Source organism: Zonotrichia leucophrys, chromosome 20, assembly GCF_028769735.1.
Source record: "Zonotrichia leucophrys gambelii isolate GWCS_2022_RI chromosome 20, RI_Zleu_2.0, whole genome shotgun sequence".
NCBI lineage: Eukaryota > Metazoa > Chordata > Aves > Passeriformes > Passerellidae > Zonotrichia > Zonotrichia leucophrys.
Window position 1 is genome coordinate 6,955,575 of NC_088189.1, and position 13,121 is coordinate 6,968,695.

The window sequence follows — 13,121 nt, forward strand, 5'->3', positions numbered from 1 at the left end:
TGGGTTTTTTTATTAAAGTGATCTTATCATGCACTATAGAGGTACCATGCTTAGGTACCTATATGGCACAGGGTGTAAAGGGTGAGAGAAAGCAGTGACGGACATACCTCTGGGTGGGTGATTTGAAGAGCTTAAGAATTCAGTTTAGGTATTTTGGAAGAAGGACAATACAAACCCAAAACATCATTGGAAGTAGTTGACACTGATCATCCTTCAGAGGATGGAAAGCACTGGATGGTAGAGATGCTTCTGTCTCTTGTGCTCTGCTTCAGAGGTGTCCTGCAAGATTTTCTGGTTCTGGCTGCTCCTACCATTGCCTCTGGCAGTGGGACAAAACTCTTGAGTCCCAAATGCTGCCTAAAGGTGTTATTTTTTGTGAGAAATTTCAAATGGATTACTGCTAACCTGGAGAGATTTTGGGAAGGCACCTGTACAACTGCTTTTGAAAACAGAACGAGTTTGATTTAAAACAAACTGTTTAAACAATTTCTTTTTAATTACTCTTATTCATCCTTTTCATTAAACCATTAAACTGAGGGAGTCGGTCTCGTGAGCCGCCTCATCAGGCTGCGGTTGGGGGCTTCCTTGGTGTCTTCAGCAGGGTGAGTTTTTGTCTTCAATATAATGCAGTCGTGCCACTGCGAGTAGACGAGCGTGTGCGTGTCGGATCTCCTCACTTTGAACTCGTACAACCTGCCAGGCAGCAGGTGGTTGATTACACATGGGTTGGAGATGACTTCCTGGGTCCGACCGTATCCTGGTTCTGTCTGACTGTCATCTGTCACCAGCTTGATCTCCAGCTGCCATCGTTCCAGGTGGGACTCTTGACTCTCAGTGAACCACTTGAGCTGGGCCCAGGTCTGGCACGCAAACGACTCTATCCGATCAAAAATCGGCGGCTTCTTCGTGTAGAGAGAAAAAGTGATGGGAGGGTGTAGAGCACCCCCGAGATGTATCTGTGACACCAAACTGTGCTTGACGTGCAGCTTCCTTGGCTCTTCCAAGGAAATGAGCTTATTGAAAAACATGGAGAGCTTGAGCACTCTCTTTATATTCAAGTCCCACTGGGAGAGGAAATCTTCTACGTCACAGATCTGTACGTAACGGCTCAGCTCCTCACGGCCTCGTTCCAGCTGTTCCAACAGCTCTGTTAAAAGTGCCAGCTGGATTTCAGTCTGTTTTCTTCCCACCTTCTTGATCTTCTGGAGTTGGCAGGGATTTGCTATTTGCAAGATATCGGCAAAAATCATCATATTGTTCTGGTCTCTCACGCACACGTGTCTGGGCTCAAACTTCAAGTAAAAGTAACACTTCTTCAGAAGATGAACTTTGTTCCAGTGGTACTGGAGGTGGTGGGGGTTCAGGTCAGAGCGCAGGAAATCCAGAACAAGGTTTTTGTTTCTCAGGTACTGCTTCATGCTGGCATTGTCATCCTGTTCTTCTCTGGGTGGGGTAGTGTCCGGAGTGGTTTCAGATTCATGCAAAACCTTAGCCATGTTTCCAAAGCTTGGGTGCTGTGTAGGAAAGCAACAACAAAAACATTAAGAACCAAAGGAAAAGCAGCTGGGAGGGAGTACAATCATGGCTGTGACTCTTCTCTCTTAATTAAAGCTTAGCTTATAAAGAACTGTCAGACTAGATGTAGTTTCAGAGGAATTTTCCTTTATACTTGTCTGGTGTCTAATGTTTTGTATCCTCTACTTATATGTGTTCCAACTGGTCTCCCTCTACCCGCCCTTGAGAGGTTCTACCTCTACTTAATAGATTCACTGACAGGAACTATTCTCTGATACACTCTGCCAAAATTTCTCCCTATCTTATTATCTTGTTTCATTCTAATTAGCTGCCTTTGTACTCCTGTAAGCAATTTCTTTCCATTCTTCTGCCTCTCTGGAGATGCCTATTTTTCTCTCTTTGTAATCTGCCAGGCTGTTGAGGTTTGAGGCCCATCTTCTCAGCCAGTTCTACATAATCACATTGGTGATTCAAATTAACCCTCTGCCCCCACACGAGCTGGAATGCAGCAAGCAGAACAACACACTCCACCAAGTGCCACCTCACGACAGCTTCCAAGAGGAATGACAGCATTTTCCTTGCGCTTCTACCTTCACCAGTGGATTGACAGTCACAACCTGACAGTGTTTTCTGTGATGTGCTGCTTTCCCTGTCTTTGGGTTTAGTTTGAATCATCTCAGACCATGAGGTCTACTTGGATTTTCTGCAATGTACAGCAAGAGGATGACACACATGTAAAGCACCTCTAAACAGGTAACAGTTTGCTGTGGGGGTGTTTAGGCACTGTTTCTTGCAGCACCACTTCTGCTGGCTTAATCTTAGCTGTTTACAGCTAAGTGTAAGGGTGTGGAGTGACAGGACAAGGGGGAATGGCCTCAAACTGACAGAGGGCAAGATTAGATTGGATATTGGGAAGAAATTCTTCCTTGTGAGGGTGGTGAAGCTCTGGCACAGACTGCCCAGAGAAGCTGTGGCTGCCCCATCCCTGGAAGTGTTCAAGGCCAGGTTGGATGGGGCTGGGAGCAACCTGGTCTACTGGAAGGTGTCCCTGCCAAGTCAGGGCATTGGAATGAAATGAGCTTCAAGGTCCTTTCCAACTCAAACCATTCTGGGATGATTTTATATCTCATTTACTGGCAAAGATATGCCCTGCCTGATGATGCCATCTGTGCCAAGGTGGAAGGTGTTTCTGTGTTGTTCTTTAACCGAAGTGCCTGTGGCTCACACAGCTTATGTACCACAAACAACAATTAGCTAAATAAATGCCTGTGTCCCTGTTGTCAGTGATACTGTAATGAAAACCCAGATGGATATTTAGGTGGCTTTCACAAGCTGAATACACTTGATTTGAAAACAAAATAAATATAGCATTCTGAAACCAAGATCTAATTGGGATATCTTAATTCTTACATGCCCTGTAGAAGCTAGATGGGGAAATCTACTTAACAAAGCAATTTTTCTTGGCCTCATTTTCCCTAAATTCATAACAGAGCTAATAACACTTCCTCATAGGAATTCCAAGCATTTGTAAACCTTTCAGCTGTCTGGCCCTGAGCTGCACCACAGTTTATAGTAAGTCATTCATATTCAACTTTATCATCCAAGAGAGCTGTCAACTGAAGAAAAACAAGCTGTATTTCCTTTTCACTTTTTTCTTTCCACAAAAAATCCCGACCTAAACTAAAGCAGTGCCAGCTCCCGGCATCGTGTATGAAGCAGCAGGACCAGCACATGTGCCAGGTGACATTCCCCACTCTTGGAGGGATTTGGCTCTGCTGAGCAATGTGTTTGCCCACAGACCGAGCTGTCATTGTGCTTATTTTCCCTTGCTTTTCCCCATGTTTTTACATCCCTATTTTTCTCTCCTGCCAGGGAGGGCTGGCTGCATTCCCTGCTGTTCTGTTTGCAGCCGGGAGGAGGTGCATCACCCAGGGAGAGGGCTCTGTGTTCACCCAGGATGGGCTTTGGAGAGGTCTCAGGGGCACCAGGGGCTGCCCCCTCGGGCCCTGGCCCACCTTGTCACATCCCAGGAGCAGTGTCCAGGTGCCATTCACCCCCGGGAGCAGTGTCCAGGTGCCGTTCAGACCCCAGGAGCAGTGTCCAGTTGATATTCACCCCCGGGAGCAGTGTCCGGTTGATATTCACCCCCGGGAGCAGTGTCCAGGTGCCGTTCACCCCCGGGATCTGCGTCCAGTTGCTATTCACCCCCGGGAGCAGTGTCCAGGTGCCGTTCAGACCCCGGGCGCAGTGTCCAGGTACTATTCACCCCCGGGAGCAGTGTCCAGGTGCTGTTCACCCCCGGGAGCAGTGTCCAGTTGCTATTCACCCCCAAGAGCAGTATCCAGGTGCTGTTCTCCCCCGGGATCTGTATCCGGTTGCTATTCACCCCCGGTATCTCTGTCCAGACGCTCCGGTCCCGGCGCGGCCCCGCCGGATTCCCCCGCGGCCTGGCCCGGCCCGGCCCGGCCCCGCAGGTCGCGGCCGTTGCCACGGCGACCCCTCGGCCTGGGGAGCTGCGGCCCAGCCGGGGCACCCCTGGAATCGTTCGTAACCCTGCCCTCCGTCACCCACGGAGCCGTTTGCCTTGGAAAGACCATAAAGCTCATCCCATTCCACGCCCCAGCCGTGGGTAGCGATGGCAGTGAATCCCGCTAATCTCCTCCCCAGGCGCTTCCCCCCCATGCCCGTCCCCCGGACCTTCGGAGGCCTCAGGCTCGGTGACACCGGGCGTCGTGGGGAGAGCGGCTCTGCTCTGCCCGTGCGGCCGGATGTGCCCGCGGCGTCTGCGGAGCGGTGACACGGCGGTGACACGGGCCAGCACCGCGGCGCTCGGTGCCCGCCGCTGCATCACAATGGCACCGATGGTGGAACCCGGGAAGGTGGAACGCTGCGGGATGGAACCGTGAAATCACAGGTTCACAAAAGGGCTGGGGCTGGAAGGTCACCCCCTTCCACACCTTACACTAACCCAGGTTGCTGTGTTGCCCTGATTTTTAAAGATTTTTTAAGCCTTCTGGTGTTTACATTCTTGTAGCAAACTTTCTCACACACTTTCTGTAAATAACTTATAGTTTTGCACTCTTTTATGGAGGAGGAGAAATTTATTGGACTGTTGGTCTGTCCAGTGTCATTGGAGAGGTGGCACTGTCACCCTCCAATCCACTGTCACTTTTGGAAAACTATAAATGTTGGAGTCAGAAAATAAACTTCCCTTTTCTTCACCTTGAGAGCAGCATTGTGTGGCTTGTGTTATTCTGTGTCCTATAGTGACATTGCTCCAAGCCCTGTCCAACCTGGCCTTGGACACTTCCAGGAATGGAGCAGCCACAGCTTCTCTGGGCAGTCTGTGCCAGGGTCTCACCACGCTCACATGGAAGAATTTCTTCTTAATATCCCATCTAAATCTCAGATAAAGCCCTCTGGGCTTTATGACATTGCTGCAAATGGGGAGAATCCTGCAAAGTCCTTTTGGGGGAGAATCTTGCAATTCCTTCTGAGGCCAGACACCAGACTTCACTCTCTACAGTGAGACTGAGGCTGTTTCACACTGTCAAGAGTTTTGTTAAACACATAATCCTTATAAAAGAGCTGTGTTGAAATAGGATATAAAATGCTCCATTAAGTGCAGTGAACTTCCTTCTGGGAAGGAAGGGATTTTCCTGCTCTACTTTCCTATGGGACCTGGCTGCCCAACACAGTCAGCTGTGTTGCTGTGGAGAGGAGAGTGGCTGGTCTGGTTCAAGATGGCAAGCTCCACATCACAACTGGTGAACTCATCAGCAAACTGGTCAAGCCTCTGGGGCTGCAGGTGCCTTCGTACTCCCTGTTATTAAATCTTTGGGTCAGGGCTCAGCCTTAATGCTGTCTGGTGTGCTCAGCTGGAGCATCTCTGCTAAGCTTTTTTAATTGAATGACAGGCAAGATTCATAACACCAGCCCTGGGCTCCTGCTCGAACATCAAGGGAGGAGGCGATGTGTCATTTTAAGAAATCAATGCATCTTCTCAAGGCAGCCAGAGCTTACGGTTTCATTTCACAGCTGCCAAGAGATTAACTATACAACTGTCAGGTGTGATCCTCTAACAGACAAGGGAGATAACAAATATGAGTGAAAGCAGGTTGGTACCTTTGTTTGGAGAGGAGGGCCAGCAGAGATTAATATTTTATAATTATACAAAGTTTCTGTGGGAAACGAATGTTCGTGCTTGTGTCATGGGTCTTGATCCTGCTGTTTGGATGGTGTGTGCTGGGAAAAGGAGCTGTCCCTTCCAATCAGCCTTGGTGGTCTGAGGGTGTGAGAAGAGCCCTGTGGAGGTGCAGCTTACCCTGACTCCTGCTCCAGCTGGGCCCTGTGCCAGATGCCCGAGGAGGAATCATGGAATCATAGAATCACAGGGTGGCTTGGTCTGGAAGGGGCCTTACTGCTCATCTCATTCCACCTGAGCACAGCACAGTGCATGTTTGAAATGGGCTTTATTGCACTGAGAGACTTGCACTGAGCTTGCTTGTACTTCTATTGCCATAAATACTAACCTGAATCTCAACTTTAGTGTGGAAAAAGGGAATCCCTTTGGTTGCCCCTACCCTGAGCTGCTGGCCAAGCTGTTTTCTTGGTTTTAGGGATGGGAGAATAAACCTGCTTAGAGTCTGAAGCTGAAATTTTAGTGTTTTCCATCCCTTTGCAACAGGGATCAATTCAGCCACAGGATTTTATAGCCTTCTATGAATGTCTTTGAATTAATACACATACAAATGTGTTTGAAGGCTCCAACACCATGTAACCCTTTGCCCCTCTCATCAGATGAGCTGCCTCTGTGACAGAGCTGACAGCCACTGTCACCCTTTTGTCACTCTGCCTGTTCTGTCCACAGCATCAAAATAAAGAACTTGTTAGTCCTGTCTGAGATCAAGATATAAGCAGACAATTGATTTTCCTCCTTCCTCTCATTAGTGAGTCCTGACACTTAATAAAACATATATTTCCACACTCAGGGTAAGCAAAACATCCAGATAGTGCCTGTCAGAGAAGGCTGGGAGCAAGGATTAGTCTTTATGGAAAATCAATAGCTGGAACAGAAAAATTGGCAGAACCCAAATTAAAAGTCACTGGCAATTTCTGTCTTCATATTTCACATCTGCATTTCTGAGAAAGAGATTTGCTGTAAAGGTAACAACCACAGAGGCAGGGAGGACTTTGTGCCTGGTTCCTCTTCTGTTGTTTCCAGGTGGTACCTGGCAGGTGGAGGTGGGTGCCAGGTTTGGAGCAGCTCTTTGGGCAGCACCTGGTGCAAGGTGATCCCTGTTCCAGGACAGAGGGCTGTGCAACACTGACCTTTCTGCTAGAGGTTGTGTCCCAATGGCAGCACTGTTATTAAATCTCCCAACACCACCTCCTCCAGGGTGCCTGAGTTATCCCTGCAGCCCCAAATCTTACCCATCCTTCATGATATTCACCTGGCTGCGTGGAAGCAGGATTTTCAGAGCAACATAAAGGCTCCAGCCCCCATCATCACAAGGGTATGACTGATTTACTCACTGCTCACTCCCAGTTTCGCTGGTGCCTCAGATACCTGAAATAAATTATACATTCCAAATATATTCCAGCTCTAAATCACAGCCACACATCAGTGAACTCGTGGTGTTCGTCAGACTCTGATTCAGAGGCTCACTTTGAGAAGGAAGAGGAATTGAAGTTTTCTAAGGAACCCGGGGGAAGCAGGGAGGGAATTGCTCCCGTGGGATGCAAAAGCCCCAGCTGGACCAGGGCAGGAAAGAGTTAATTGTGTCCCCGAGGCAGCAATTATCTCCAGCTCATTACACCCACTAATGGCACCCGAGGAGGGAGCCCCAAAGCCTGGACGTGCCAGAGTTTGTAGTGGCTGTTTGTCAATAAATTTGGGGGGTTGGAGGCTGGTTTGGGACAAAAACCTTCTCTGGTCTGAGCCCCGCGATCACGCAGGGCTGAGACCCCCGGATTTCCTCAGGAGCATTTTCCTTCTAGGCTCTGCTTTCTTCCCCTGCTGATGGACGGACAGCCCGGACAAGCCTTGGCACCAAAGGGGACCCCTGGGGTGGACACCGCCTCCTTTCTCCGGCGGTGACATTAATTTAAGCACGTGTGGACATGGGAGTGGAGAGCCCGTCTGAGCCGCAGGCTGCGGCGGGGCTGGGTTATTGATGATCCCGCTCAGGGAGATGGAGCGGGGTCAGGGGAGCTCCTTTATCTTGCTGGAAGCTCATCAAAAGCCCGTTCGGATCTCTTTGTGCTGTGCAAGACAGACGTCCTTGAGCGTGAGTTCAAGGCAGGTTGTCCTGTCCCGGATCCCATGAGACATTCTTGCTGGCAGCCTCATCCCAGCAGCGACTGTGATTCCCCTTTTCCCAGGAAACTTCCCAAGGGAGTCACGTTTCCTTGGATGTGGAAGTGGGAAGCTTGCTGAGCCTGCAGCTCTGTCCCCATGTCACTGCTCGGGTGCAGCACGCCGGGGGAGCTGGACGCCTGCCCTCCCTAGGGAATGGGGCACGGACACAGCTCCGAGCATTGATCCCGCTGGGATCGCGCTGCCGGCACGGCAGGCAGAGCTGCCCTGCTGTGATTTATCGCCCGGCTGGGCTTGTGCTCCCTCCCATCTGTCTGGGCTGCCGTGTCCCGTGGATAAATCAGCCTGGAGCGTTTGATCCCACAACAGCCTACGAGCAAGGGGACTGCAAACTGCCAGGGCAGGAGCAGGGCAGGGGCTTTTATTTCTTGAATGCTACAGTGATTTGAGGAACATTTGTGTGAAGGGCCAGGACTGGGGCATGTCTGTACCTCAAGGAGGGATTGAGGCTCACAGAGAGATAATTGCCTGCTTGGGTTTGTGGACAAGGGGAGGTGAACTCTGCACAGCCAGTTTAGTGCCCTCACTGATTCCCAAAAAGCTTTTCAGGGAGGCACGAGCACCTTTCACACAAGCACAGACACTGGCCCTTCCTGGGTTAAACAGGAGTGTCTGTGGGGCTGGATCTGTGCAAAGGGAGCAGAGTCAGAGCTTGGAGTGATGTTGATGTTTTGCTGCTCACAGGGATGTTCTCCCCCGGCCCTGGGGCTGGGGCAGGGGCTGTGGCACCCCATGGCTGTGGTCTGGGGGTTGATCCAGGGGGGCTGGAGGGGCTGCAGCACAGAGCCAGAGCAGGGGGGTCCCTCTGGGAATCCTGACAGCCCCTGGTTGCAGCAGCAGGACAGAAGGGTGAAATCATGCCCATGTCATCCCATCCATCTCTGCCTCTTGCAGGCTGGTCCCGGGGGAAGTGCAGGCTTTGGCAGCTCTAAGTGGGGTTGGAGGCGGATGCAATTCTGGAGAATAAGATTCCGTTGCAAAACCTGTAAAATAAAAAAAAAATTAAAGTTCTTGGCTGAGAAGCTTGTTTAGAGATCTTATCTCTGGCAGAGGAAATAGTTCTTAATTCCCTCCCTCGCTGCCTCCCAGCAATTTCTGGGTCCCCAGAGGGGCACAGGGCATCAGCTCTGTCAGGAAACGAGCTGGGGAAGCAGCTTTTGTTCACGGAACTGAGACTGACCCAAAGTGGCTCTGGGTGAAGCTGCTGCTACTGCCACGTGCAGTCCCTGCTGTGGGGAGAGGCAGGTGGGGTGTGCGTGGGGTGGGCAGACTGCACAATGCATTTGAGACAGATTGCAGGCAAAAATTACATATTTTGAAGCCTTGGGTGGAATCAGGAGGTGGTTTGGGTAATGTTGCTCCCCCTGCTCCATCCCCAGGTCCCCTGGGCAGGGCTGCCTGGTTTCTGCAGAAGGAGGGATGGGAGCCACAGCCATTCCACACACACGGGGGGCTGCACTGCTCTGTCTGAGCTGGTGAGCTGCTGGCATATTGTGTGCAATGGGATGGAATGTATTTAAGCTTGGTGCCATCCACAGCCTTGTCTGCAGTGTGCCATGGGGCTGGGCTGTCCGAGAGCCCTCGTGACTGTCCTGCCATTGAACAGGGGGACAGAGGGTGAGGCTTCTGCTTCACAATGGGTCAGTGGGGAGAGCAGAGTCCCTGCTCACTCAGCTTTTGTCCCTTGTGTTCATTGTCACCTCCGCCCGCATCGCACCGAGAGCCTCCTGTGAGTCATCTGCCGCTCAATGGAGTGTGTGGGCTTAGTGCAGCTTTAGCTGTTCATCCTCTGCTGTGCTGGAGCCTGACACGGGCAAGTGGAGCAATTCATCAGTGTGGGGATGAGGCAAATGAATGTCCTTTGCCGATACAATGGAGACCTTGCCCTCCTCCCACCAGCTCAAGCAGCAGCTTCCATCTGAGCTGGTGTCGCTCTGGCCCAGCGAGCGCTGCTGAAGTGGCTGCTGCTTGAGGAGCTCAGGAGATCTTAATAGAAATATGGACTTACGTTTTATGATGAATGACTTAGTGCTTCAGCTGTAAAACACAGCCTCTGTGGAGAGGAGGCTCTTGAAAATGTTCCTGTGTGCAGGCAGAGGGAGGGGGAGCAAAGCCATGGCTGCAGCAGCACCTCACCTCTACTCTGAGGTTTAATCCCACCAGGTGAGGTTGGTGCTGGCACTCAGGACTCTGACTGGCCTCATGGCCATGGTGCCTGCCAGGGCTGTCCTTGCCTTCCCCACCCTGGCCCTGCTGCCTGGCTGTGGCCTTTGCCACGTGCAGTTCTGCCCAGCACGCGCTCCACTGCTGGTCCCTGAGGAGCACAGGGCTGGTGGCTCCTGGGGGATTCTGTCAGCTGTCAAATGCTTGAAGCACCTTTGTGGAGTTCAGCAAACCTCTTTGCATATGAAATAGCAGGTCTCCAGAGAGCAAATCCAGAGTGAAACATCTCTCCTGATGACTGACATCAACTTCCTCATTAATGGTGCTTTTCTGCTGTGCTGTGGGGTCACCTGCCCTTACTGGCTCCTCACCTGCAGCACACGTGAGAGGTGAGCCAGGCTCCAAGGCCAAGCTCCTGCTGGGGTTCAGTTTCATCCCATTTGCAAGGGCTGAGTTGGGAGTCAGGGGCCGTGGGGCTCATGGAGCAAATTTTGTGTCTGGTCACAGAGACGAGTGAGATGCCACAAGCCTGGAGTCAACATGATCCTTGTCACCAGTGTAGCTTAAACCAGGGAGAAGTCACAAGAGCAGAAGTGTTTTTGGAGGTGCCCCACAGCATTTGTGACAGAGGTTTTGGGAGTGCCTGCATTTGGTGGGGAGCAGCAGTGTAGCACAATGGGTCTCTGCAGCTGCGTTTCTCACCAGGACAGGGACAGTCTTGGGGCTTGTCCCACGCTGGGAGCCAGTGTGACTGGAGCCAGTGCAGCCCCTTCCCTGCCTGCAGGCAGGATGCTCTGGGCAGGACTGGGGGGATGTTTGAGCCCCCAGGCTGCCCCTCACAGGGTGCCACAGTCAATGCCCGAGCCAACCCAGCAGGAAGAGGGAGGAAGCACAGCTTGGGGCCCCTCGGCATCGCTGCGGCTGCGGTCGAGCAGCCTCCCTGCGGCCCCACTGGGCTGAAAACATCCATTTTAGGTGCCTGTCGGCAGCGATTAAGGCGCACAATGGTGACGGCCGTGCGGGGGGAGCCCACGGCCAGGCGGCCGGCGGCGCTGGGGCTGCCGCAGGGGGAGCGCAGTGAGCACTGCCGGCCCTGCACGTCCCAGCGCGGCTGCCGCGGGTCGTGCGAGGCTGCGGGGCCGTTACGCAAGGGCCGAGGGTGCCGGGACATCCTGAGCCCCACGCCGGCTCGGGGTGGCCCCAGGCTGCTGCACTCCTGTGGGCATCACCCACAGGAAAACCTCCCGTGGCTGCAGGATGCGGCTCAGCCTCGTGATGCTTTTCTCATCCTGGCACCTGAGGCTCCCAGCTGCTGTGACCAGCTTGGGCATCTGGGATTTGGGGCAGAGGGTCTGTGCAAAGGGAGAAGCCCATTGTGGCTGCTCAAGTGGCAGCTCTGCTGGGGATTTTCCTTAGGGGGGTTTGCAGGCACCTCCAAGAGTGGGCAGCCGGTCCTTTCTGGCTCCTGAACCATGGGGGTGCCAGCTTGTGGTCATATGGGGAGGAAGGGGCAGGATGGGGAGGTGTTTCTGTAAGGACAGAGGCCAAGCCTGCCTGTCCTGCTAATCACAATGTCCTACTTGGTGTCTGCATCAAGAACAGGGCTAATCCTAATCCAGGGCAAGGATAAAGGGCCACAAGTGCTCCATGCCAGGGAGCCACGTTGTGGTTGGCACTGGCCAGGGTGCCTTGGTTTAGTGCCCTAAGCCCCGAGGTCAGTGCAGCTAGCCCAGTTCCAGGTAGCCCAGTTCCAGTTCAGGCTTAGCTGGACCTGCCCTCCAGGATGGAGCCAGAGCTGCTTTAGGGCCTTGGTCTGCCCACTGCTGCCAGGGACACCCTTTCAACCTCACTGCTGTCAGCACAGCACAGGACAAACACACAAAGCTCCCGTTTCAAGTTGTGTGTGGCTTTTCAACCCCATCAAATAACTTTATTCACACAAACGTCCCTTAATTTACAAAGCCTCTGCCATTCATACACATCAGGGGATCCACAGTGTTCAAAAAACTTAAATAGAACGTTTCATACCAACCCAAGGAAACCAAGTACAAAAAATATTTATATAAAGTTGTTCACACATAGGTCCTAGATAACCAGCTTCTGTGCAAAAAAAAAAAAAAAAAAAAAAGAAAGAAAAATACAGATTCATTTACTAATATTATCTTTAGTTTGGAGTCTGGGTTTAAGCCTTCTGCTCTTGCTAACTCAGCACAGGAGCTGCGGGGAGAGCCCTCAGCAGGGCTGGGGCAGCCATGAGCCCCTGTCCTGGGGCTCACCCAGAACCCCTCTGGTGTGGTAGTGAAGCAGCTCACCCTGCAAAGCTGCTGTTTTCTGCTGGGTGAGTGAGCTGAAGGTCCATGCTGGCCTGGGCAGCTGCTGGGCATAGGTGCCAGGCTGGGGCCACCAGGCATTCTCATGTGGCCCCTGTGAGCTCTTGCAGCAGCCCAGACACCCTCAGGGCTAAAAGCATTTGTGCAGGCTGCAGAGAAATGATCTGGCAGATCACAGCTGGAAGAGAGCAGCTCCCTGCACTTCCCTTCCAGCTACACCCACCAGACACCCTGCCCTGAAGTGAGAAATGCTTCTGGACACGAAGGGCCCACATGCTGGATGTGCCTGTAGCCAGCTGAGGAGCACAGGCACAACTCCTCCCACAGCAGTGGCACAAGCATTGGCTGCACCCCTGTTCAAAGGAAATGGGGCTCTGCTTTCCCACTGGCTGATGGGATGGGGGCTGTGAGGAGTGGAGCACTGAGCTCACCCACCCCATGCCAGCATGGCCAGGAAGGGGACCAGGAGCAGCCTTGCCCTGGGCAGCTGTAGTGTGAGCCTTGGGCAGCACAGGCCTGGGCTAAGGAAGGAAAGCAGCAGCGTTTCCCTGTTCTCCCGACCTGCAGAGAGCCCAGGGAAACAAATCCCAGTTTGTGGCCTGCAGCAGCTCCCCTGTGATGCTTGGCAGGCTTAAACCCAGACTCGTACTGCATACGGAGGAGACAGACACCGCACACAACGGAGGATTTCCACGACGATGGTAACGCTTGGTTTACATCTTATTGCTCCAGAA

General features: G+C 52.4%; 1 protein-coding gene across 1 annotated transcript; it reads right to left on the reverse strand.

Annotated features, from left to right (window-relative positions):
• Nucleotides 1-517: 517 nt before the first annotated feature.
• Nucleotides 518-3,621, reverse strand: FNDC11 (fibronectin type III domain containing 11). Its single transcript, XM_064730136.1, has 2 exons — nucleotides 3,531-3,621; nucleotides 518-1,514 (listed from the first exon to the last, which is right to left on the reverse strand). The coding sequence occupies exon 2, from the start codon at nucleotides 1,494-1,496 to the stop codon at nucleotides 528-530; it is 969 nt and encodes a 322-aa protein (XP_064586206.1). The 5' UTR covers nucleotides 1,497-1,514; nucleotides 3,531-3,621; the 3' UTR covers nucleotides 518-527.
• Between the last annotated feature and the right edge of the window lie 9,500 nt (nucleotides 3,622-13,121).

Bases quoted from the DNA above. Each gene is read 5' to 3' on its own strand.
- FNDC11 (XM_064730136.1), bottom strand. From the start codon at position 1,496: ATGGCTAAGGTTTTGCATGAATCTGAAACCACTCCGGACACTACCCCA.